General features: G+C 36.1%; 1 protein-coding gene across 2 annotated transcripts in view; it reads right to left on the reverse strand.

Moving 5' to 3' along the window:
* Positions 1 to 1,055: 1,055 nt before the first annotated feature.
* Positions 1,056 to 27,824, reverse strand: part of LOC128997778 (cytokine receptor-like) — a 58,844-nt gene continuing 32,075 nt past the window's right edge. The window contains exons 14-24 of one of the 2 annotated variants that reach the window (XM_054423462.1): positions 27,529 to 27,698; positions 22,962 to 23,073; positions 21,941 to 22,105; positions 19,526 to 19,558; positions 18,202 to 18,351; positions 12,535 to 12,625; positions 11,915 to 11,984; positions 10,864 to 10,974; positions 8,339 to 8,530; positions 6,908 to 7,093; positions 1,056 to 2,326 (exon numbers count right to left, since the gene is read on the reverse strand). In XM_054423462.1, the coding sequence (XP_054279437.1) occupies positions 2,075 to 2,326; positions 6,908 to 7,093; positions 8,339 to 8,530; positions 10,864 to 10,974; positions 11,915 to 11,984; positions 12,535 to 12,625; positions 18,202 to 18,351; positions 19,526 to 19,558; positions 21,941 to 22,105; positions 22,962 to 23,073; positions 27,529 to 27,698 (1,532 nt within the window). In that variant the 3' untranslated portion in view covers positions 1,056 to 2,074. The remainder of the gene's footprint in view (positions 2,327 to 6,907; positions 7,094 to 8,338; positions 8,531 to 10,863; positions 10,975 to 11,914; positions 11,985 to 12,534; positions 12,626 to 18,201; positions 18,352 to 19,525; positions 19,559 to 21,940; positions 22,106 to 22,961; positions 23,074 to 27,528; positions 27,699 to 27,824) is intronic. The other variant, XM_054423463.1, reaches the window with a different exon arrangement.

Consider the following 27,824-nt stretch of genomic DNA (forward strand, 5'->3'; position numbering starts at 1 on the left):
ATGGACAGCTTATAATGTGCTGTTACTTTCCATAAAAAATATCACAAATCAAACGTTTTAATCACATTATCAACACTGTGTCTTTAACATTCTATGATAAAGGTACACCAGTAAAATCTCTACAGTAGTTTGTCTTCTAAAAATATAAACCTTGAAGATATTCCTTTTAAGAAAAATAATTTTAGTTATTTTATAATCTATGCAACTATTTAGAAACTCATATGTCTTTGCATTGTAAAATTAAGCTCTATAATTATATCTGGTTTACATGCATACTAACCTAGCAGATATGTTTGCTTATTACTGAAGATAAAAAAATCATATTTACACTAATTTTAAAATACACTGCCATCAAGGAGTTTCAATAAAACTTTTCTTCTTAGATCAATGATTGGCTTAAAAACTACTGAACCCTGCAGTTATAAAGTAAACATTTATTTAGTAACAATAAATTAAAAAATATATTTTGATTTCGCTTTTACAAATACAAATTTAAGTACAAAAAAAGTTGGACGTCACTACCAATTTAAGAAAACTTAGTTAACTGATTAAATGCAATAATCATAAAAAAGGGTATTTGTAGTTGAAATATTATTGATGTTTTGTGCTTTTCTATTGGAAAGACTAGATTACTTTAAGCACCGGTGTCAAATTAAATTATTGCTGTTTGTTGAAATATAGTAAGTAAAATCAGATAACTTTTAAGAGGCTTAATTAGCTGTAGTCAAACAATTGAAAGTATCAAAACTACTAACTCTCTTCCTGAACATTTTTGGAAAACTTTATAGTTATATTTTAAGCATAATTATTTTATGCCTCAGATTCTAGTTTAAAATTACTATCCACCTGATAATTTGTAAAAAAGTCATTAAAATTAAAGAGAGTATTTAAAGATAGGTCTACTAAATATTACAGTTAGAAGTTAAATTTACCTTTTCCTGTGTCATTTGTTGTATAAAGGATTAAGTCCAGATTTTGAATACATTTATTTTCTGTCTTAAATTGGATAATTGTTGAAACTGAATTTTAAAGGTCCAAGATAAAAAGGTTCAACGTTTCATTTCCATTTTTTAATACTTTATTTGATTGTCGATTTGAACTGGAAACTGCAGCACAATGAATAGACAATATGCAACAGACAATATATAATTGCCGATGCTCATTTTTCTTCTACAACAAAGTAATGTGCAATGTTTTCATGACTGAAATCACATACTAAAATATACCTAACAATAAAAAATGTCATGAAAATACAAATCACATTAAACGCTACTTAAATTAAACTAAGTTTATTTACAATATTGATCTTAATAATTTGAATAACCTATAGACAACTAACTATAAATGACATGATAAACTTAGGAATATTAACAAATGGATGGAAGCCTTGAATATGCTGATTAAAAAAATGATAAAATGTGGGTTAAAATGTAACAATTAAAATAAGCTATAACAATATATATATAATCTGATGATCCCTGATCTTTCATGGGAGTCCATGAAACACACATGCTATTAGTGCCATGGAATTATTAAATGTTTCCTTATGTACACAATCTGATAATGATTAAACTACTATGGATTGCAAACACTAACAAATATTATTTACAGATAACAGTAAATTGATTTAAAATTCCAGTTAAAATTACTGTTATCATTTAGTTAAAATACATCATTTGACAACTAAACACAAAACATATGAACATGCAAAACATTTATCTCGTGTATAAATAAAATCTCTGTAATAATCTCTTTAAAAAAATAAGGAAATCAATCTGAATTAAAATTAATCTGATCACATTTTATTTTCAGCTTGGCTATGGAAGGAAGAAATTGCGAAGGTACAAGGAATATTTTCACACAATAGATATGCTAAAGTGTCGTCAAAGAGTAAAACTACTCTATCGACAAGACATAATAGCTTTTTGAAAGCGTAAAAAAAAAAAAACAAATGAGCAGGCTATCGTGTACTGTGTTTAAGTACTAAACACACTTTAGTATCACAGCTCTGAATGACCATATTTTGGCTGTGAAAGCTGCCTACTATAATGTACACTACAGGAGTATATACAATTTACAGGCCTCCATCTAATTGTCTGTGAGGTATGTAGTCGGAGTGGCCGAGTCGACAGTACTGGGGAGTTTCCGTGGTCTCCCCCGCCATGACATACCCCTTGCTGGGGATGGGTTCTGCCTTGAGTGGAGGGTGGGGCACGTAGGTGTGGGCAGGGGTGACTGTTGGGGGCAGAGATACATAGCCAGTGGCTGTAGGGGTGGGACGCCATGCTGTACCTAGCATAGAGTATCCCGATACACCTCCCTCAACCTGTGTACAACAAACACACTACATATAGATACACAATACAAGACTTCATCATAGAGTAGAATAAAGAGAAATATCAGTCAGTGCTGCCAACTGTGACCACCACATTAAAAAATCTAGACATATATTATGTACACCTCGAAGAAATACCTTGTTTTTTGTATAGGCCTATATACAGTAAAACTACAGTAAACTATTTACAGGCAAACAGTAAAACTCAATACCTCAACAATCAACAGCTGACAGGGGCATGTCTAGCTGGCTTTGTTTTACTAGTGCATTCGACTTTTCATTGACAACTGAACATTTCAGGAAAAAATTGTTTTATGTCGTTTTCATAGAAAATAACTACTTACTACTGAGAAAGATTAAAATGCCTGTGTAATAATATTCTACAAGAAGGCTTATGGTTAACAGAAGGGATGGGTTGATTCCAAAATTCGATTCTAAATTTCACCACTCAAAGTCGATTCCGATAATGATTTCCGACTTGTCTTCGAAGATCCCGCAATCAGAAAACTGTGGCTAATGCCATTGTCGCACAAGTCAATAATAACCTTTCCGTGACCGCAGGAGATAATGATGGTAGCTTAATGGACGTGGAGGGGATGATCATAATTTTGCCGCAATCATGGGAGACAACGATAATGTACACGCGACCGCAGAAGACAATGATGATGTTTCGTTACCGTGGGGGTTATTCTGGGTTTTACCGTGACTGCGGGAGATTATATCCACACGACCTTTGGTAATGATCAGAATTTTGCCGCAATCAGGAGAGACGACAATGATGAAAACATGAACGCGGGAAAAGATAATCAGGTATAGATAGATGGTCACGGGAGATAATCATAATTTAGTTGTGATTGCCGATGACGATGATAATGTCTATATGACCATTACCGCGCGAGGTGTTCTGGATTTTGCCGTGACTATGGGAGACAATAACGATATCTACACGACTGCAGGAGACGATTAAGATGTCTACTTGACCGTGGTGGGTGATTGGAATTTTTCTGCGATCATGGAAGACGATGATAATGTCCACCGAACCATGGGGGATATTTGTGATTTTTCTGCTATCGCAGAAAACTATGATGATGTCTTCTGGACCGTGGGGGACAATAATGATCTCCACATGACCGTAGTAGATATTTAATATTTTACCATGATCGCAGAAGACGTTTTATAAAACTTTTCCCAGACTGCTGAGCGATATTTAGGATTTTGACTGAATCTTTGCTTGAAATTTGGATGCCTGAAATTTTTTGTTGAAAAATAAATTCAACATAATATGTATTTATTTTTTTACAATTGTATTAATCTTGTTTTGCTTTACCTTTGTCTCATAATAAAAAAATGAAGTTTGTGGATTTTTTTGTTATGTAAGAAATGTATTTAATAACTATTACATGCAGCTGTTGCCACTATTCAATGTATTTCTATATACAAGAGATGAATAGTTAGGAGGAAGGAAGATAAAATGATTATAAACAAACTTAAAGCAAAAAACTCGTCTGGAATTGATGAAATCTCGTCAAAAATACTTAAGCATTGCTGCAATGAACTAGCACTACCATTGGCTGATTTGATAAATAAGTCCCTAAAACAAGGCATCTTTCCTTCACTACTTAAAATAACTAAAGTATACCCAAAATTTAAAAAAGGTAGCACATTAGAAGCAAGCAACTACAGACCAATTTCCCTCGTTTCCACCTTCTCCAAAATATACGAAAAAGTTGTTTTAAAAAGACTTTTAGACCACTGCACAAATCACAACCTACTAAACAACCTTCAACATGGATTTACAAAAGGGAAATCCACAACAACAGCAATAATTCAGATGGTTGAGTCCCTGATTGACAGCCTAGATGAAGGAAATCTAACAACAGGAATCTTTCTTGATTTCAGTAAGGCATTTGACTGCCTTGACCACCAGCTAATCATTAAAAAGCTGGATTCCCTGGGGGTATCAGGGATAGTAAGAGAATGGTTTCAAAGCTACCTTACAGACAGGAGTCAGTTTGTAGAACTAAGGCACAGAGATAACAGCCTAATAAGAAAAACAAGATCAAATTTTCAACCAATAAATCGAGGAGTTCCCCAAGGTTCAGTTATGGGTCCGGTACTGTTTATTCTTTTTACCAACGATTTGCCGCAACAAATAGGAGACGCCTGCCTTACTCTTATGTATGCTGATGACACAACCTTAGTGTTTAATGAACCACTAGCTGAAAATCTAGAAGTAAAATCCTATGTGTCACTCAGTATGGCCTACCAATACTGCTATAACAATGATCTCGCAGTAAACACGTCTAAAACAACTCAAATAGCTTTTGGCCGTAAATCTCAAGAAGTGCCACGACTCCCAGATGTAGAAGTGGAAGATGAAGCTAAGTTTTTGGGCATCACACTCGACAAGAATTTAACCTGGACCCCTCATGTGGACAATATATGTAAGAAATTAAGTTCAACCATCTATGCTCTTAAACATATAAAAAATGCAACAGATGACATGACAACAAAAGTAGCATACTTTGCACTTTTCGAGTCGCATATGAGATATGGACTTGTAGCATGGGGTGGAACCTCTGCCACTAACATGCAAAGAGTTCTCAGAAAACAAAAAAAGGCAGTCAGAATAACTGCAGGACTCCACAGACTCGACAGCTGCAGGGAAGCATTCAGGTCACTCAAAGTACTTACCCTTGTAGCACTCTACATCCAGGAAGTTGTGTTATTTGCAGTAAGAAATAACCCTACAAGGCGTGGCGAAATGCACCAACACAACCTGAGAAACACCATGCAGTACAACCTTCCACAACATCGCACGGCACAGTTTGAAAAGAAACCTTCATACGCAGGAATGAAAATCTACAACAGGCTACCTCCAGATCAAGTCAGAAGATGACCTCAAACCAGCTTTGCATCAATGGCTCATTAATCGACCTTTCTATTCCTTAGAAGAATACCATCAACAGGTCTTTGACTAAACAACACCTCAACCAAACATTTAGAAAAAATTGTAAATTGACGCTACTACTATTCTTAATGAATGTGTAAATAAAGATTATTTGTCTATTGTCTATTGTCTAATAAAGTAGTTTTGAATTGAATTAAACTGCCATGACCACGGAAAGACAATAATAATGTTTCCATGATCGAGGAACATATTCAGGATTTAGAAGTCATCACAGAAGATGACGATGATGTCACCACTACCTAGAGAGATGATTGAAAATCTTAGGCCAGCACAACTCTTGTTAGAATGAAATTTTATTTTTATTTTCGTAAAAGGCTATTTTTATTTACCTTCAATATGATGTTTATTTAATGGGTTTATAAAGATTGAAATTTAAATTGCCTTGTTAGCATTTTTTATTGCTGGATTCCTTTTTCTTTACTTTAACAGACACCCCATTGCCACAAAATACTTTGAGGAAGTACATAAAGACAGGGGTGGTGTAGTACAATCAATCCAGACAATTTGTTAAAACTAAAAAAATATTGTATTGATATCGAGAATCAATAAATATTGGTATCGATACATCACTAGTAAAATGTTTTAGCATTATAGGCCTATACTATTTTTAATAAATGGAATTGGAATCGAGAATCGGTTTCAAAGAAACAGAATCAAAAATTTCTGCAATCGACTAGTTAACAGTTTGCATTAGAGACAACTCTACTGAAATTAATAAAACAGAGTTAGCCTAATACCTTTCCATTAGGCCTATTTCAGTTAGTTTGATTGTTTTCTTCACAAAAAACTAGAAAACTTTAGTATACTATGAAGAAGACACAAGACAAGGTCTTCTATTTCTGTTGACTAGATTTGTTATTCTTTATGGGAAATATGGATGAAAAAAGAATGTCAAGAGTTAAAAGGACAGAGTTAAGATAAAAATGGATGCTGAGTAGAAAAATACCAAAGGTTACTGCTTAGCAGTTATGTTCATCATAATTATATAAATTATTACAGACGGAAACAATTATCTATGCTGTCTTAAATAAAACACAAGGTTAGTGTCATGTGGTCCAGTTCATTATAACTACTTAAGTAGCTACATAGGGAAGAAAAGAATACATTTAATGTAGAAGAACGCTCATGGTTACTGTTACTAGGAATAGTCTAAATAGCTACAAAAGGAAGAAAAGAATCTATGTAGCGTAAAAGAATACCCCTGCTTACTGCCATGAGTTACAGTTCCTGTTGAGGAAAAACATGTATACTTGTTTTACAACTTAAATAATTTTGAGATAGATAATCTGAGTGTGTTAAAGTTAAAACAAAAAATTAAATTGAAGTATTTTAAATAGGATACATTTTGTTGACAAATATAAATTGATTTAAAAATATCTCAGTATGGGTTAAATATAAATATTTTGTTGTTATTTGTTTTGTAATGACTGTCATTTTTTAACAGTAATAATAACCTTCTAAATGGCTACATAGGGAAGAAAATAATCTACAGTCTCTAGAAGAAACCTCAAGGTTTTACTGCTCCGTTGATATATTTGCACAAATAATTATTTAAAACATTTATTAAACCACAGAAAAAGAAAACAATCAGTAAGCCATACCTCAGTAAGATTTGGGGAAGACTTGACCAGGCAAGAGGTGCTTCCCCCTAACATGACATACGGCTCTCCCCTCTCCCATCGACCGGAGGATGACTCACTGCTGGTAGACGATGAAGCCTTGTTGCGCTGTCGCAAGGAAGTGGGAGGGGAGCCGTCATGGAAAACTCCATCCAGTGATGTTGCTCTCTGTTAACACAAGTCAGAAGTCTCTCAGAAAACCAATAAATTGTGGTTAGTTGGCCATCGTTCACAATAAAATCAATATTTACCCTTTATGGACATATAAACAATTTTTATACCTCGGTTCTCGGTACAAAATCGGTACGGTACACGGTGTCACGTTCACACAGACTGGTTAACATTTAAACAAGCACTAGGGTTGGTCGCCCTAGGAATATAAGATTGAAAAGGAAACTTGTTTGAGTATGCAAAGAAGAGTTTTGTTGAAAGTAGGAAAATCATACAACCCAGTATCGCATGATATGATTAGGGTTTTGACCAGAGCCATACCACTCAACCTGCTCATTGAAGAAAGGACTAGGATTTTGGAAGACAAGGCCGCGGATAGAACTACGTTGGAAAATGGAAAGCAAGAGTGCAAGAAGAGAGGAGACATTAGACGAGTGGCAAATGTGCTGTGAGCAGATGAGAAAGAAAGGGAAGCGTTCAGGTATATGCCAAACATCAGAAGGAGACTGGAACAAGATTGGGAGATAGGCCATTATTGAACACAGTTTGTCACAGGACAAGGAAAATTTCAAGGAAAATTTGTGGAGATTCAACTTGGTGGAAGAGGAAGTATGCAGCTGCGCAAAAAAAAAACCACGAGTCACATATTGATGAATGTCCATTTCAGGAGGCAAATAGGGGGGAATAGGAAGAAGTCTTGGATAGGAAAGGTCTAGAGATGAGAAAATAAAACTTGATGAGAGACAAGGAAACGAGATGTTTAGGAAAGTAGCCAGGGAAATATGAAGAAGGGTAGGTACATACAGGCTTTTAAAATGAAAAAAAGAAACAAACAAAAACAAAGAAAGAAAAGGAATGAAAACTTCCCCATGAAGGGGAGAGGAAAGGTTAAAGCGAATCCAAACGACCCATATCGCTCAGGGCAGTAGGGGGTAGGGGAGTCGTGTTGTTAGGATTTTGGACACTTAGTGTGTCTGGTCAACGAGTCAAAGTGGCCAAAGCCTAAGAAGAAAGAATTTTCACGGGGAAACGGCCTGGCAAATAAATCAACTTAATAAATTAATCAACTCTTTGCAAAGGAATCTGATTATGGACTGAGACTCAAGGGCCAACATTTTTGACCTGACCCGATGTCGATAAGTTTGGCCTGCAGACCCCTCCTTTTTTTATTTAGTATTTGAGTAAACTTACATTTTAGAGATGCAATCTTGACAGTAGAGGGATTGATTTTTGTTGTCTTACCTGACTGTGCAGCTGGTCAGCCTCAGTGCCGGAGTCTGAGCTGATGTGAGTGCCATGTGTGAGTGACGAGGCGACACTCTCATGACCTGAGCTACACCCAGAACTGTCTCCGTCTCCCTCCCCTAGACTGTTCAGGTCCTCCCCTCGCCTCTCACCCAAGCCTACCACTCCACCCTTCTTCTGCAGCAACAGCTGCAAAGACAACATTTTATTGCCAAACCAAATCTTTAGGAATTAGGAAATTTTAAAATTATTATCATTATCATTACCAATTGAAATGAGGACGCAGCCTAAGAGGATAGAGGATAGCTTAGAAAAGGATCGAGTCGGATAGCTAACTTGAAAAGTTGGTTTTAGACTCGTTTACTAATACGAGTTCAAATCTGTGACACCCAAAACTGTATTGCTGCCCATTGACTAGAGTCCTAATAGATAAACACGTATACAACACACAAGTCATTTACTAGTTCCTTACACAATTCACAGATTTTTTCTCGGTGACAAAAATTGAGGAACAATTTCCAGTTTTCCTGGTTTTCAGGTCGGCTAAACACACTGCAACTGTGGCCATCACATGAACAATAAAGACTACACTGTCTTTTAATTTTAAGTTTTTGAACATTTCACACCATTTGAAAAAAACAATAAAAAATAACAAAAGCGTAGAGGTAACTATAAAACAATTTTAACTTATTAACTTACTAACTTTTAACTTATTGTAGGGATGGACGGGTCCCGAAATTTCGGGAATTTTTCGGGAAAAAAATAATCCCGATTATCGGGACGGGATTACATTTGACTCGGGAATTTTTCGGGACGGGATTTGGTCCGATCGTCGGCGATTTTTCCGCTTCGCGAGTGCCGATAACGCCGTTATTGCGAGCGATAGGTCCGCGAACGCAAGAGACGAAGTCGTTTCGACGATAACGCCGTGACCGCGGAGTCATCACGACGATCGCCCCGTGGCCGCGATTATTGGACCGACGATCGCACCGTGACCGCGAGTCATAACGACGATCGGGCTGTGACCGCGGAGTCATAACGACGATCGGGCTGTGACCGCGGAGTCATACCGACAGTCACGCCGTGACCGCGAGTCATACCGACGATCGCGCCGTGACCGTGGAGTCCTACCGACGATCGCGCCTTGACCGCGAGTCATACCGACGATCGCGCCGTGACCGCGAGTCATACCGACGATCGCGCCGTGACCGCGGAGTCCTACCGACGATCGCGCCTTGACCGCAAGTCATACCGACGATCGCGCCGTGACCGCGAGTCATACCGACGATCGCGCTGTGACCACGAGTCATACCGACGATCATGCCGTGACCGCGAGTCATACCGACGATCGCGCCGTGACCGTGGAGTCCTACCGACGATCGCGTCTTGACCGCGAGTCATACCAACGATCGCGCCGTGACCGCGAGTCATACCGACGATCGCGCCGTGACCGCGAGTCATACCGACGATCGCGCCGTGACCGCGGAGTCCTACCGACGATCGCGCCGTGACCGCGGAGTCCTACCAACGATCGCGCCGTGACCGCGAGTCATACCGACGATCACGCCGTGACCGCGAGTCATACCGACGATAACCCCGTGACCGCGGAGTCATACCGACGATCGCGCCGTGACCGCGAGTCATAACGACGATCGCGCCGTGACCGCGAGTCATGACGACGATCGCACCATGACCGCGAGTCATACCGACGATAACCCCGTGACCGCGGAGTCATACCGACGATCGCGCCGTGACCGCGAGTCATAACGACGATTGCGCCGTGACCGCGAGTCATGACGACGATCGCACCGTGACCGCGAGTCATACCGACGATAACCCCGTAACCGCGGAGTAATACCGACGATCGCGCCGTGACCGCTAGTCATACCGACGATCGCGCCGTGACCGCTAGTCATACCGACGATCGCGCCGTGACCGCGAGTCATGACGACGATCGCGCCGTGACCGCGGAGTCATGCTGACGATCGAGCCATGATCGCGAGTCATACCGACGATCATGCCGTGACCGCGAGTCATACCGACGATCTCGCCGTGACCGCGAGTCATGACGACGATCGCGCCGTGACCGTGAGTCATACAGACGATCACCCCGTGACCCGCGAGTCACAAGTTTCTATAGGTACCTGTAAATTGTTACCCATTTTTTTGGTTTTTATAGATCAGTGCCACAAATGGTAAAAATTGATTTCGTATGTATTTTTTGGTAACTGCAACACAGTAGAGTTCGTGCGTTTCCTGGTGAAGCCTGGAGGGTGGGTGGTTAGAGTGGCTCTAAACCGGTTTTGTATGGGCTTCAACCCTACCCCCAGGCTTCATCAGGAAACGCACGAACTCTACTTTCTTTTTATGAACAGAAAAAAATCCCGTCCCGTCCCGAAAATCGGGAAGGAAATAAAAATCCCATCCCGTCCCGTCCCGAACTAAAAATTCAATCCCGTCCATCCCTAACTTATTGCCATGTGAACAAACAGAAATATAGAATCAGTTCAAAATTGTGTTACCTCCTGGTCCGGGGTAGCAATACCGAGGTCTTGTTTCTCCTCTAAGGGTGGTTTCTGTCCCCAGCCATACAGGCTCAGATGAGTGTGATAGTCTGGGTCACTTGATTTCTCCTGAAAATTTTGTTCAAAGTTTACACACATGTAAAAATATATACTAATTAAAATTAATTTAAATTTTTTTCAAACCAGACAAACCCAAAACTATTGAATATCTAAAGAATGTTGCCAAAAACTAAAAATGTAATTTGAACTTTGTTGTTAAAGTTTTAGCGTAACATGTATGATTGTATTTTGATAAAATGCTGATCAAATAATGTTTTATCTGAGATTTCTCTCAAAAAGATTTGATAGAAAAAGCTGAAAAATTGATCTCAAGTATTGATTCACATGTGCCCCCCTTCTTGATTAGAACCTTAGGTTGATTCTTAGTTGGTTAGCAAATCTGTTTAAATGCAGATTTTTCACAAAATCAGCACTTTTTCTAATTTAAATTAAAAAAACAACACCTAAGTCTAGCCTGAAGTAATGTGAAAAAGAAGCTTGGGCCTAGTGTCCTAGGACAAAAAAAACATTCTGAGATGGACAAAATTAAAATGACCATTATTTTGAAATTTTAAATTGGACCAAGTTCATTTTATATCTTAACTTTCCTATCTAAACATACATATTAAGTTTCATAAACCGAACAATCCGAAGATATAAATATATTTTTTATGTAAGAAATACACAATGGTTATATCTGATTAACAAAACAATTTTGACAAAAATATTACACAGATTTTCTTTTTATTTTGACCCATAAAACCATTTTGCGATGTCTGACTTTGGGACACTGGTCAGGTCAGTTTTACTTAAATAAGTCTCCTTAAAACTTTAGGCCTTAGTCACAGTTTATCAAAATAGCTGAAGTAATAAGCTTAGTTCTGTAAAACAGGGTTGAAAAATAAATTTGTCATTGGCAGCAGCAGTCTAAGCATTACACTACACAGCACTATTCTACAGTATATAGCAAGGACTACTATATAAATGAGTGTAAATGTAAATAGCTTACAATGGCTGGTGCAAGTCCAGGAGGGAGTTTCACTTCGACCTCTTTCATTTGTTCATAGCACCTCCATAATCTGAAACATTGCCACAATGCAGTAACTTTCTATGTTTAATATGTTAAATCCACCATGAAATGGTATTTTCATAATGAATATACTTAACAGTCATGGTGTTTTAAGTTGTATAAACTGTTTTACACATATTTCAGAATACTTTTAAACATTTATACATTGTAATGATCCTTCTGTTTCCATGAAAATATACCAATAAAACTACTGTACAGTATTATCATAATCATAAAACTTAAGAATATTGGGAGCAGAACCTGTACCTCTTAACCTCTGCTCTTTGAACTGTCAAATTAAAATATTTAAAGCTGACTTCAATTATTATATTTGTTTATTTACAATCTTCCAATAGCTCCATAAGCTTAACATACAAACTTTACACCCCAGTGGGGCTAAGCCCTGAGGTTAAATTTAAAACTGATATGCCTATATGTTAATCGAGACAAAGACGAATCCAACGAATCAAAAATCATTATAAGTGGTGTAACTAACACGACTTTGTTTTATATATATAGATAATGAATATAACGAGATAATGAAAGTAATATAAACTCACCGCTTTCCAAGAAAAGCAACTGCCAAGATGACAAAAATCAAAACCAGGCAAACAACCACCCATACAATGATCCAGAAGTCCTCTTTGGCCCCTGGAACATAGCAAATACAACCACAGTGTAATGACCACTGACTACAGCAGTGTGCAAAATAACACTGTAAAAGCTGTTAAACACAGTGCAAAGTAGTGACTCTAGGTTGTTATGCCAATTGAGATAAATAGATATACATTATAAACAATCACAGTGTAAAGTCTACTGACTACAACAGTGAAATTAAACACTGTAATAGCACTAAACCAAATGTTTGTAAAGGTAAAAGGTTCCTAAATTCTTTTACAACACACCTTCTATTGAAAAGTGTGACAAACCCCCGCCCTCCCGTAAAATGTATATTTTACTTAAAGAGAGGAAAAGGAATTGGGATGAGATACTAGAAAAAAACACAACTATTCTGAGACAAAATACTGTATTATTTTAGTTAAGATGGGCGGATTGATCTTAATTTATGTTGATAAAGTAATGGTGAAACAAGTAATTCAGTGGGAAGGATGAGCTTACATTAGCTTAATTAATATTTAATTTGCTAGTTAGTTTTTTTTTTACTGAAGAGCTTCCGGAGATTGACCTAATGATCGACCCACTTTAAAGTATTTCATCCTAAATGATGGTTTTGTCATTTTTTGAAAGTAAAATTTTACAGAGGAATATTTTCCCCCCATCTCATTACAATGCCTCTTGCAGATTGTCTATGTTGATGTTGTAAGGATCAGTTAAATCTTACAAATATTTTTGTCATAAGTGTTTGGTTAGTATTTCATACATTTTCTTGAGGTTCTTCATATGATTTCATATTAGGCATATAAGATGAGATGCTTTAAAACCCTCTTTAGGCATGTTTCTTTCATGTAAGTGGGTGACTCAGTCGGTAGTGAGCCATACTACAAATCCAAGGCAGCGATGTAGTTTTTGCAATACAAAACGTGGTGCCACTTAAATATTTATCAGTAAAGTTCATTCTTGCACTGTTCACCTCTTGCTTTGTTTGATAACAATAAACCAGCAATCCAATCTATTCTCCTTGCTCCATGCGCACACACAGAGGGGATATGTGGGGAAAACACAGATTTAATAGAGGCTGTCAACCTCTTTAATAAAGAAATATTGACACTACTATGGTGAAATTTAAATTACTGCAAGGGCGAATACAGTAGAGTCCCGCAAACTCGGCGTAATGTGGACTGGAAGGGTGCCCAGTTTGTGAAATGCCGGGTTATCGGGAACTAGGGTCAAAAATAAGAACAGTACAATTTTTAAGCTTTTCAACCAACTTTTTTATTTACATTTATATTACAAGTCAGTATTAAGTTATCAGATATAGTACAAAAAATCCTTGGTACGAGTTACGAATGATTTGACTTGAGCTGGCTTGAGTTCATGTTTAACTCGGACTCAAAAAATCACTAATTTTCGATGGCCGAGTTATCCAGACTGCCGAGTTTGCGGGACTCTACTGTAGTGAGAATCCTATTCTGTGTCATGATCGACTATACTATGTTGTCACCCTGAACAGCAGACATTTGATTCTAACCAAGGTAAAAATTTCCTTAATCCTGTTGGTTTTAATTTTTAAGTTCATAAAATGTAGGCCTACATGAACATACAATGGATTCATAAACACTGGTTTACCCAAGTTACTTGTAGCAATTTTGTTCAACATCATGGTTCATAACAAAAATAGAAACTAGTAAGTAGAGGCACCCAAACTTAGAGCGAGAGTCAAATGAAGCAGTACCCGAAATTGACCAGTACATAAAACAAATAGACCAGGCATAATGACACTGCAGCAACAACGCCAGGTGCACATTTCTGAGCAAGTTATTACAAAATTATTAAAAAAATTAAGCGATTAAAGATCAACTAGATTTTTTACCATTCACAGATCGGTTTGGTTATCATAAAGAATTATTATCTGTACATTTAAAGTTTAACCGGAAATTTAACCCTTTGGAGACCAACCAGTACTTTTAACAGTTTCTGTAATGTTATAGAAAAAATGCTATAACTTTTGAAAAGCAGCCCTCTTTCACATTTCTTGCATGCTATTCTTGATTTTTAAAAAAATGTCATAATAATAGTTTTTTAAACTTCCGATACATTGGAAGTTCGTCTTTTTAGCACAAAATAAAAACTTCTGAAAAATCGGTAGTTGGTCTCCTAAGGGTTAAAAAAGGGAGGTTAAAGTATTTTAAAATATTTATCAAGTTTTTCTGGTTCGGGTCAAAAGTGATCAAAGTGATAGTGGAAGCCGTCTGCAACGTTTGCATTGAAAATTCACAATGATCACAGGAGATTACCATGATGTTAACACAAATGCAGTAAGGTGGTCAAGACTTTCCTGCAATCACAGGATTTTGGAATCGTTATTGAATCGAAAGTCGTAAAATTTTATGATTATCGAAAGATTTGTGTAATCAAGGACAGGAATTGATCCATCCACATTTTCACGGTTTAACAACAAAATCCACAACTGATCAGCTTGATAGAGATTTGCTACACACTTTTGATGGACTATGATATTTTTATCGCAGCATTTAGAAAGAATGATGGGCTGTTAATTCACTTTGCCTTTTCAAATGTCAACAACATGTCTACAAGACCAGCCATTCTGATACAAGTGTCGTGCAAGCTGTTTTTAGTTTTTGATCATGTGTTTGAGCTTTTAGAAAATAGCTTTACTCATTTATTTCATACTCATATACTTTATACATGCCATAACCAGGCAAGGACGTAACACTGATACACTGATCCAAAATCATCTATCACCTTCATTTGTACTGAATAATCTGAAGAAACTTAAGGTAACAAAATAAGGTACAGCTCTCTGGACCAATCCTTAAAAATCATCATTTATACATCAGGAGAAGATCATGCATATCTGCACTGCATCACCAGGTAAGCAAGATTAAGAATGCTCTGGATTCCAGGAGGTTGTCCTAGGCACCTTTTTGATATCCAAGCTGTTTCTGATAGCACAACACTTCAAAGGCACAACGATTTCGTGAGCAGACGTATTGAGTCACTCTACAGATTGTGGAAGCAAGACTGACTCAAGGACGCCTCCAGAATAGGGTCTTCTCTCTTCTTCTCTGAAATCTGGTAGCAGAGAATCTTATGAAAGTGAGGTCCTTGCCAAGAGTATGCTGATAGATTGGCTAACCGATGTTTGATCCTGTTTGCTGGAATCTCAGTCATGAGCTGCTCCTTCTGATGCTGCACTATATGTATTTTTCTTTAACTTTTCATTGCATTATTTCAAATTAAACTAAACTAGCCTACAACTAAAATGAAAAAGGAAAACTTCATAAATATTTAATGACATGCCTTAATGCTAAAAACCTTTATTACAAATTAAAAACACATAACTAACAATATATCTTCAAGTCAAAATTTGTTACTAAAACATAGTGATAAATCTATTAAAAATTACATGACAAACATAAAAGATCAAATTAAATATCTAAAATATATCACAAAATTTTAACAATATTTATAAATTATGTCTATCTAAAATAATAAGTAGGTAATATTTGAACAAATAACCAAAATAAAATCACTCAAGAAATAACACCACCAATTGACCAGGAATGCTATTTCATGAATAGCCAATATTTAAGAAAAAAATATCAAGCATAGACTCTGCCCCCTTGGTTTAATATTGAAATGTTTTGCAATTTGAAAGTGGTTTTTATGTAAAAATAGAACAAATAACATTACCAGAACATATAACAAAATTTTGGTTGACAAAGAGAATGCAATTATTATTTATAGATAAAACACAACAATGCAGTTTTCAACCAAATGAACTGTGAGGATATGCAAATGGTTTACATGGGAGAGGGAAACGTCCTTCAGATGGCATTTAGTTGGTGTTTTTCCTAAACTTACAAAAGCTCATATACTTTCTTATAACTATGTGATGATCTCTTATACATTTTCAACTAGGGAGGAGAACCACTATTTTATTATTGTTTGAATAGTAACACTATCAACAAGGATGATGTATTAAAATTACTTCTGGTATTTCAGTTTTTGGAAATCGTTTACCAAACTCAAAACTCCAAAATAATAGAATAAAAAGGTTCCCCAGGATGTCTACGAGATTCCACAAAAGAAAATCTGTGACCATAACAAATTTTATATAATACGATAATTTTGTATACATATTTTTTCTGTTGTAAGAGGAAAAATTACATAATTTTTGTTTCAACTGAAGAATTTATACTATTGAATGTATAACTTATACAGAGTAAAGAGGTTTGGCATTTCATTCATGCAGTAGCAAAGCTGTTTGTTGAAGAGAAGAGAGTGGCTCTAGTTTGTATGTAACAACGGGAGGTTTGTATTCGTCCGATGTTTTATTAGGTCATAATGCAGTGAACTCGAGAAGTGTTTATTTTCTAAACACATGTATGCTTTTATACCCTACTCGGGTTTTTTACGTTTGCCTCGGGTCTTCTTTGTTGACGGAACGCATTTACCCAAATTATAACTGATTGCCGCATGAAATATTGTCCATCAAGGGAACCGTGAATTGCAAACAAAAGGCAAGCTGCACAGCAATAATGAAGTCAATCAAATCAAATCAAAGTGAGGGATAAACAATACACATCAGAAAATGAGCATCCTTCAAATGCCTATGGCAACAGAAAATAATATTAATACAAACTAGTGATGGGTCGGTACTGGTACCGGTTCTTGGCCAAAATTGATTCTCGGTTCTCGGTTCCAGGGACATCGGTACCTTATTTCTTAGTTAAAAAAATAATATCATCATCTCAAAGTAATATGATAATCGTCGTATTCTGAGATCACTGCAAAATCCGAAATATCTTTCTCAATTACTGAAACATTATCACTGTTTTTCACAATCCCGGCAAGATCATGAACATCTTCCGCGGCCGTGTAGACATCATCATGAACTCCCGTGGTCACGGAATCGTCATCAGCAATCATGAAATCATGAACATCTCTTGTGGCCAAGTAGACATCATCATCGTCTCCCGTGATTGCGGTAACGTTATCGTCGTCATCCGCGGAAACATCATCATTGACTCCCGCAGTCACGGAAACGTCATCGTGTAGACGTCATCATCGTCTCCCGCGATCGCGGCAAAATCAAGAACTTTTTAACGTGAAGTTCAAAAGCGGAACCGAAATTTGACGTGAAGTACTGACCTTCACTAAGACAAACCTATAATTTTTTTTAGATAAACAACCGCCACTATTTCTTCTATTCAACCAACAGCCCACAACACCAAGAATTTATAAGAAATGTAGGTACTGTCCTCCGCCTTGCATAATACCATATATTGATTTCCTATGTTTACTTCTAATATTGGTGTATAAACAAAAAAATCGACTTTTTTTTCTTTCATACAAATCCGTCACTTTATATACCTTTAAATAGAAATCAATGACTTTTCAGGGACTTCTCTAACCACATTGTAAAATCAGTGTTCTGCGATATCACTGGCTTCCTGAATGACACATTTGAAACACAAACTCGGACCGTCAACTATACAGTGAAAAATCTATTTTCATCAAAAACCTTTGTAGCCAAAAATGATCACCAGCTGAAAAGGAAGTGTCATTAGTCTAAGCCATACCTGCACTGTAGCAACTCCCTTCTCCGGGTTCTGACCAAGGACCGTAGTACACAGTGTCGTCATCAAAGTTGACAGCCCTTACAGAGAAGGAGTAAGTGTGGTGAGGCCCCCCAGAGTTGCAGTCCTCCACTGGAACCAATGACTGATTTCCTGAAAAATAATTTTAAATTAAAACTAATTTTCACAACAAAGATCTTCAGTGACATAACTTTGTTCATTGTGTGAGAAAGTAAGCTATCATGTGAAGACTGAAAAGTAAACTGTGCAGTCCTAAAGCTTATGCTTAGCTTGGCAAGCGCTCGTACTTTGGAGCTTTTTTAACCACGACCCTTCAAAGTTTACGATTTTCAAATTGGATACATTGACGATAAGTGAAAACAATTTGAATTCTTTAATCAGAGGTTAGGATCCTTAATAACCCTGGAAAACTTATCACAGAGCTATTATTTTTACAAAAAAGAACATTTGAAATGAATAAATTACAATGAGAAATAATGGAAAGTGAACTGAAAAATAAATGTATGTGCTGTACAGTATATATACATCTTTAAAATAATTGACTCTGTCAGTAATATGGTCCATTAGGTTAGGTTATGTTATAAGAGAATCAACAGGAACTGATCATAAAATTCAAAATTCCAAACCTAATTTTCTCTACTTACTATAACGGTTAGTAATTTTTTGCAGTGCATGGTGTAAAAATGGTGTAGGGTAAAAAATTCCGAGACATGCAGGAGGATAAAAGCTATTGACAAAACATAGTCATGCGCTGGAAAAATGACTAAGTTTGAAAATCATTTAAGAGCTCACATTAGTGCTTTTAAATGTATAATAAACATAATAGAAATTATTAGGTTATTAGTCAAAGACCCTGGATTGGATAACTACTCAAAAAGTTGAATCAAAACACTGATTCCATACAATCATTATACACGTTTGGTTTAACCCATAATTAACTTAACCATAACTATCTCTTTGTCAGAATGATGGCTAAGTTTTGTTGCCTAGAAATTGCTATTAAAGCCAATCATTATCAAACATATTCATATGTTTAATTCATGCTTTTTTATTTGTGTTTATTAGGTTGAGAATATTTCCAATGCCATTTAGATCAAATCATTTTCTTAACCTTGAGAAACCAAGTATTGTTAGTAATTTGCTAAGGGAGCTTCCTTAGTTTCACCAGATTCTATTTCTATGTTGGAGGCATAACATTACTATTTACACAAGGACAACACAAAACATCTATTAGACAACACATGTTCATGCATAACATAGTCATAGTATGTTTTGCATTCATGTTTTATATGTTTCCCCCACCAACCTGAGGTTCGAAATATCCGTTCAGAGCATTCTCCTGCAAAAAGACATTATGGTTACAGTTACCACTGAAATGGATAACGTCTGTCCACAAAGTGATTCTTTTAAGTTGTCTAAAACCAAAAATATTTTACATAATGACGAGCTTTTTATTTAAGACCCACTATATTGTTTAAGATATAGCCTACTTCTTCTTTGAGAAATATAAATTACTACAGGTGGGCGAGTACTCAACTTTCGGGGTAATTACTCGACTTTTTCCAAATAGTAGACCTCGAGTCGAGTAGTTATAAAAAGTACCACTTCAACATTTTCTACACCCAACAAACAACCATCCATATCATGGTTCGGCAGAGCTAGCAAGAAGACTACTTTCCTACATTATTAGGTCTCGATAACGATACAGTAAGTTAAACAAATGTATTGAATGAATCTATCGAGTTAAAGTAGTAGATACTCAACAAGGGAGTCTCGTGATTAGTAAATCATAGGCAGATGATTCTTGAAGATATTTTTAAGAACAGTATTACATTTAGTTTGAATTGCCATCAAAATATTTTATACAAAAATATATTAATTCAACAAATAAATACGGTAATTTTTTACTTTAATGAGTAGATGTCACCAGAAAAGCGGTCGGTATTGGTGTTTAGTTTTTGAAGCCGATAAGTTACTGCAAGGAAGATCAATGCATCGGAATGACACAATCTCATTGGGTCTTGCTTGGTAGAAATTTCAGTTCCACTTCAGTGCAGTGTTGCCAGAGGGACAATATTTTTTTTACTTTTACAACTGTGGTATAGTGGCGTAAACAAAGTATAAGTATTTACTTTTCCAATTAACTAGGTACACATTTTCTAATGAGTTTATATAAACATGATTTAAATTAGTCAAACTATTAACTTTTGTTTACGAATTAAAAGTTATAGCAATTTTACAATAATTTGGCCAACATTCACCATAATGGTGTAATGATAAATATGCAACGTCAGTCCTGCAAAACAGCTGTTTAATGGGGATAAAAGCAGAAGCAGAATCAGCAGAACGGCTAGAGAGAAAGAGAGATGGCTTAACAACCAAAATGGAGTGATATGTCAACGTCAGTCTTGAAGGTTTTTACTTTAAAGTGAATTTGCAACTTCTACAACCAACAGGCAACCTGCACCAATCCAAATTAAACTAAATGCTCAAAGCAGGCCTAATGCCCTGATTATGCAAATGATGCTTTTTACTGTGCATAATGAGCTTGAAAATATTTTGAAAAGACAAAACACTAAACAGGATTGGGTTGGTTCATTCTGATTTTAGTGGCATGATGGAGGACAGTGTCGAAGTACCAACAAAAATAGTTTTATAAATGAAGCAGACAAAACTATCAAGCTAATAGATTCATTAAAAGAAGAGGGCACTGTACATGATCTTCTTAAGAAAGGAGACCAAATTGCAGAACCAGAACTAAAACAAACCATGATGAAGCAAAACATTGCTGAATTAGTAAAACTAACTGACGATTGAATCCAATGTATGCAGTTTTAAAGACTGATACTGTTGATTGCCCCAGCTTTGCAATATCCCTTGTTTTGTTCCTGATGACAACAAAGTCTATAGGTTAATGTTCCTCAGTGGTGACAACCAGTGGATCTTTTGGTTGATTGATGAAAGTATTGACATCAAAAAAGTCCTCAGGGGTTTGATGAAAAAGTTCCAGAGTGGCTTGTTGGACCCAGTTGATAATCCACATTTACAATTATCTGTGTGTTTCATTGATAGAAACAAAGCAATTTGTGGGATAATATTACAAGTTCAAAATGAAAACAGAATAAAACTGCTTCATTGCGACAGCATTATTTCCAAAATAGCAACGAGAACAAGCGATAAGTCATACAAGTTCGATAAACACAACAAGTTAGATGATGCTGCTCTATCTGTGCAACTGCACTCAGATAGTACAGAAGAGGGTTTAGCAATGTTAAGATATATAGTGATAAATCTATTAGCAACCACAGGATCTATCTAAGTTGTGCATTTTTCCTAGTCAAGTAGTACAGCCTACAAGAGGTCTCACATAAAGGTGCCCTATGATATTCCAGTTTTAGCTGGCATTAATTCCCAAGAAATCTATGTGATTGCCAACACACAATTGATATTGATACATTCGAAGAAATATCATGTGATTTTGCCGTGGATTCGTAGTCTATGGCGCTATGCTACCAACTGAAGCACAGACACACCCATGGTTTATAGGAATTTTAATAATCTAATAAGACTTACAGTATTCAGTTTATGGCTTGCTTCATAACTATTTTATCACAGGGATTGGTAATGAATGTAGTGCATGAAAAACTTCAAAAGTTTGATTTTAAACTGCCACCAACATTAAGCTTCAATTCTTCAAAGCATATGTTATAATATAGTTTACCTGTGCAGTTCAGAACTTCTGTTAGGTTGTGCTCATCACCAATCACTTTGTTGAGAACTTCGTATTTATCTAACAGTCCAGCTGCGTATATCGGAGGCTTCCACAGAACTTCTACTTGAGACGAGTTGACAAACTTCACCATAGGCCTGTCCATTTTGCCAGGTACTGAAAACGTATGATTTGTGAGAATTAAGAAATATTGTTCTAAGGTTTCTAGTCTTACAAGGTAAGATGAGACCAAAATGTCAGTTTTCCAAATAATATTGTTTCTATTTTTTACAGCAGGTAATGAGGCTTGTCCAATGATTGAGGCATAGGAATGTTGTCCTGTGTTCAGAGATTATTTGTTTTGAACCTGGCTCCATTTATAAGATGCCTATCTATAGCAGTAGCTTACTAGACATTTTGTTTTTCGCCTTACATGATTTATTACTGTACAGTGATTAGCAAAGGTGTTGTTAATCGTTAAAAGTTTGAGGAAGCTGTGATTTTAAACTGAACTGAACCAAGGTTAATGGCTTGAAAATATCATGATTGTGTAATATTGTATTTTGCTTACATATACATCCAAATTATGACATTGATTTATATTTGTAGGTATTACAGTGTTTTTATGGGCCTGTCATATATTTTGACACAATGTTGGATTAACCATGGATTCCAGTTAGCTGTAGTCTCCGTCCCTCCAACTACCCCGGATAATCGAAGTGCTACTGTAACTCTCAATCAACCAGTTCTTATAAGAAACATTTGTAAAATTAAAAATGCTGACAATTATTGGGTTGATTATTCTAGAATTATTAAATAGCATACATTCATTTAGAAATGAGCTACCAGAAACAATACATTTCTACCACCTGTATGAAACTTGCAATGAAATCAAGTTAAATCAAAAGTATTATCATCAAGAAGTAAATAAAACAAACTATGAACAGCAAGCATAAATGACAAACAATTAGAATGATGTCATTTAATATCAGAGCTGTTGATGAATTGAATTGCTACTTCAGTAGACACTTACTTCCAATTTTTGTGCGAGCTTGAAGAGGTGTTGATCGTTGGGAACAGGCTACGGTGCACGCTTGTACAGAAACGTTGTATACAACATAACTGTCCAGGTTTCTCAACCGAACCTATTAAATAAGAAAACCATTAGTTTGAGGTTGATAATACTATTTATTGATATTTACAACAAAAATAGGTTATAAATAAAACAATAATTCGATTAACACATATATACAACATAAGGGGGGATGGTGTGGGGTATAGAGACAAATCTTTCAATTTTTCAGAGGGGAGAAAGACTAAAGAAGATATTTTTGACTCGATTGTGAGGTTTAACATATTCTACAAAACAATCAAGCAGAACAACAATTATTACGAGCAGAGAATAGTAAGGAAACTTTCCAGAGAGATAGAGATTTGAGGTTTGACACCAATACAAAATGCAATTAGTGTTTTAATTTGTACTAAAGGACACTAGAGGGTGCCTCTACCTCAAGCCGCGTTCTGAGCTGCCGTGCCGTTTTTACACAGTGTCTTATGGGAGAGATGAGATGGAATGATGAGTGTGGACATTCACGCGACGTCAAATGGCGTATTCGCTATTCATTTAAAACAAAATATAAGAATTTTTATCCACTATGTACAGAGACTAGCTACTAAGTAAAACAGCTTTTTTTGTACTATATATAATCCTAATTTTACTTGGTAATTCTTGGTACAGACACAAATAGCAGGATGAAATATTTATATCCTAAATGGGTTTAAACATTCAAAGACTTTAAAAATAGAAAAGAGTATAAAATAACCACCTTTTAGAGAAAGCTTGGAAAACAAACCTTTGAATAATGTAGTGGTTTGTGAAAACCAACTTTTTAGCAATGCTTGATTGATATTTTTTTATTTAACTTGACTCAAGCCGAGCTCATCATTCATAACAAAAAAATTGCACTATGACATGATGATGAGCTTTTGGACTAATATTGTCAATCCTTATTCGATTTAAAGAACGACATCTGCATCCATTGATGGAAGATTACTGATTACATCTTCATTATGATTTATTCATATTTGATCAACATTTATTTAGTTTTTGTATTTGAAAAAAAAAAAAATACAGTAGCCTACATGATGACTTTTTTTGTCAAAACATATTTTATCTACTTCTTTCAATTTCTCCGGTAGAATTATCTTTTGTTTCTTTTCTATTAAAATAATTGTTGACCCAGTATCAAATGTAAACAGATTAGATCCTGAAAGAATAGGACTAAAGATGTTAGTGTTCCTAAATAAAATTTTTTCATCTAGACGATACTCTTTTTTCTAATATCTGTCGTATATTACAGTTTTCAACACCATTACCTAATATTATTTGCAGGGGTGTGCGAATAGTGATTTTCAACCTCGACCAAACCGAGCTTTTTAAAAATCTTCGAGCTTGAGCTTTTTTGAGCTGAACGTTTTCTAACCTTGACTTAACTGAATTATTAAGCCAAATTTTATTTTCTAAATATGTAATAGTCTGACCTACCGTACTAGGCTAATTGAAAACGTAGAACTAAAACATAGACAACACTCTAAACAAACAATCTTTAATTTCATCCGTGTTTATTTAAATCTTCAAAACTCAATATAATTTCTCTTGTACTAATTATTCTTACTAAGTTTTAAAACTGACTAGGTGTTACAGGCAATGGTCTTTCTAGACAATTTTGTTTTAATTTCAATCTTGTACACTTGAGATAGGGTCTTTATAGCTTTTAAGTCTCGCTAAATTGAAGAACTGATCCGGTCAACAGTAAGCAAGAGACGCGACTAAATTCTAAAATAAAATAAAGGGTGTCCCAGTAAGAACGCCGGATTTCAAGAGCGTCTTATCCTTATATGTATTTCGATAGGAATTCCCAAATTATCAGCTATGTTATCAGTATTAGGTCCCATTTTTTGTCATGAATCGCTACACGACGGATCAACGCTTGATCATAGTTAAAGTGCACTACAAATACGGGAAACGGTTTGCTGAAACGGTGCGGAAGATGCGCGTTATTTTCGGCCGGGACAATGCACCAAATGAGTCATCTGTCCGAAGATTAACTTCTAAGTTCGAAAAGATTTGCTCAGTTTTTGGACATTAAAAGACCATTGCGCAGTCGGGCAGTTCGCTCCCTTGAAAATATTGAGGTTGTACATGATAGTGTAGAAGACAACGCAAGAACATCGATTCGTCGGCGTAGTCAGCAGTTAGGCCTAACTCGGAGCACAGTACAAAGAATTTTGGTAAAAGACCTTCACATGTCCCCTTACAAAATTCAACTCGCACAAGAGATCAAGCCAAGAGATCCCGTAAAACGGCTTGATTTTGTAAACTGGGTGGTTGGCAATCAATAAGAAAATGACAAAAACTTTGCTGTTCAGCGATGAAGCACACATCGCTGCATAGCCATCTAAGCAAGATCGCGCGATTTAACACCGTGTGTGTGACTACTTTCTTTGGGGATATTTAAAGTCACTTGTTTTCGCCAATAATCCTCAAACAATCCAAGACCTGAAGGAGGAAATTGATCTTGTCATTCAACAGGAAGTGTGTGAAAAAGTGATGGAAAACATTGTCAAGAGATGTCGGGCTTGTCAGCAGGCAGCAGGTGGACACTTACGAGACATAATATTCTACTAATCGGAGATACTATGCTTTAAGATTCATGTTTCATATTGTAAATTTAGCGTGAAAATATATGGTTCATTAACATTTCATATCCGGCGTTCTTATTGGGACACCCTTTATAATTAACACGAAAAACAAAATACTGTAATGCTTGTAACATTCTGTGGCGGAATATCCGGGGCTGAACACAATTAATTAAATTAATCTGTGGCGACATATCCGGAACTAAACACAATTAATTAAATTAATAGTAGCAGTGGTTGAGGTTAAGTGGATAATGGCAGCAATAGTTGCTTGCACTAAACTGGAGCTACAACTGAAGGTAGCACTGAATGAGAGAAAGCAGAGACATTGGCGACCATATGTACTAGGGGAATAGTACATGGGAACTATGGGCTGAATAGGGGATTGTAATAAAGCCAAGAGCCAATGAGCTGGTTGATTCATCTAGTTAGTACCAACATAACTACATTTGACAGCGTCTCGATTTTCTAGCAGAGTTGCCATGCCAGTGCTACTTCCAGTTGTCTAATTTCTAGCTCAGTGAATGCTAGCTATGGTAACAGCGCATGTTACCATGTTACGCATGTTGTAGTCTACGGATATTTCATTTCGTAAAAAGCAAAAGCGGTTCCCTGATTCTGTTTAGTTAACAGACTTGGAGACTATAAATAACTGAGAGTGCATGATAATTTTGGACTGGTCATGAACTATGCCAGTTGTCTGATTCAGAATTTTTAAACATGGATCGAATCAATACAAACAACAAAACATTGACCTTTGCAACTTCCGGCTTAAATATGAGTTTTTACTGCCCATCGTCACTATTCATGGTTTGTTGACTAATTGTTATTCCCAACTTGTTATATGTAGATGTTGTCTAAATCAAAGCCAAACAGAACTATCAAAAATACTTGATCCCAACTGTATTGCCCAAACTTTGTTTGTCAAATAGGTGACTTACGTGACCCTTGACTAAAATCTGGGACTTCTATGACTTCTGTGACCGGTAAACACCCTGTTGTCTTAATATTCAACTTCCATCTACTTCTAGTGATCCCGCCCTATGATAATCGAGTTCTACTATTTACAAGAAAATCACGATTGCTTTCGGTTTTGTAAAGAGTTGGAGTTTATTTACGTGGATACGATAAGAAACTGGAAGTTACGGTAATTTTAAGCCGTGCGAGGTGACGCTGGCTTCCTGATCGAGTTTTGTTTCACCAAAACAAACTGTCTACTCTGAGACTGAGACATGAATTACATGTCTTAACAACATTTGCTTCTAGGAAAAACAGATGCATGAACAACGTAGAATCATGATAACTTTGTTCTAAATCACGACACAAATTAAGTGTATTTTTACTTTGTATTAAAAGCTTGGCTCGAACTTCCGAGCTTTTTTCAAATACCTTGAGCCGAGCTGAATAATGGAAAGCTTGAACAAAAAGCTCAAAGGTTCGAGTAATCGCACACCCCTAATTATTTGTGAGTATACCCTTGTATTGTATTGTAATCTCCAGTTTAAAAATAAGACATTGTGTAAATTATGTAGGCCTATATTGAGGTTAGGATACGTTGTCTAACCTAGTCAAAATATAATGGCCTCTACATTAAGCACAAGTTACAATAAGCAGAGACAATTTTATTTAAATATTTAATTTTTAGGGGTAAACTAAAAAAACAAAAAACTGACTTAAAACAGTAACCAAAACCGAACCGATAAAATCAGCAACTGATCTAACACTAATTACAATCCATGCATAGTAGTATAAATTAATTGTGTGTCTTGGGGCATTAAAATTTAATTAATTAAACTTTAATGGGTAAATATAAAAATTGCGACTTTGATCAGAGCTTAGTAAAATCTATTATTAATTACATTGTAATTTTTAAGTAAAATTAATAGTTTGAGCCACTTTACCTGTTTGATGGGGTTCTGCTGACTGCCTTCCACCTTCTGAGACAGACCGTTGTAATGTACCAGATAGTAGCGCAATACTCCGTTCATGGAGAGAGGAGGAGACCACTGGACCAGCATGGAGGTGTTGGTGACTTCTGACAGTGAAACATTCTGTGGCGGCATATCTGGAGCTAAACACAAACATTACACATTACTTGACGAACAAAAGGGTTCATCTTCAATCATAATTTCTTCAAAGGCAGAGTTCTTAATTACACGACCCCTTGAATTTTTGTTGTATTTTTAATAAAGATGAA

The sequence above is a fragment of the Macrosteles quadrilineatus genome, unplaced genomic scaffold (assembly GCF_028750875.1).
Source record: "Macrosteles quadrilineatus isolate MER2022 unplaced genomic scaffold, UCM_ALF_1.0 Scaffold_7__1_contigs__length_78375512, whole genome shotgun sequence".
NCBI classification, from domain to species: domain Eukaryota; kingdom Metazoa; phylum Arthropoda; class Insecta; order Hemiptera; family Cicadellidae; genus Macrosteles; species Macrosteles quadrilineatus.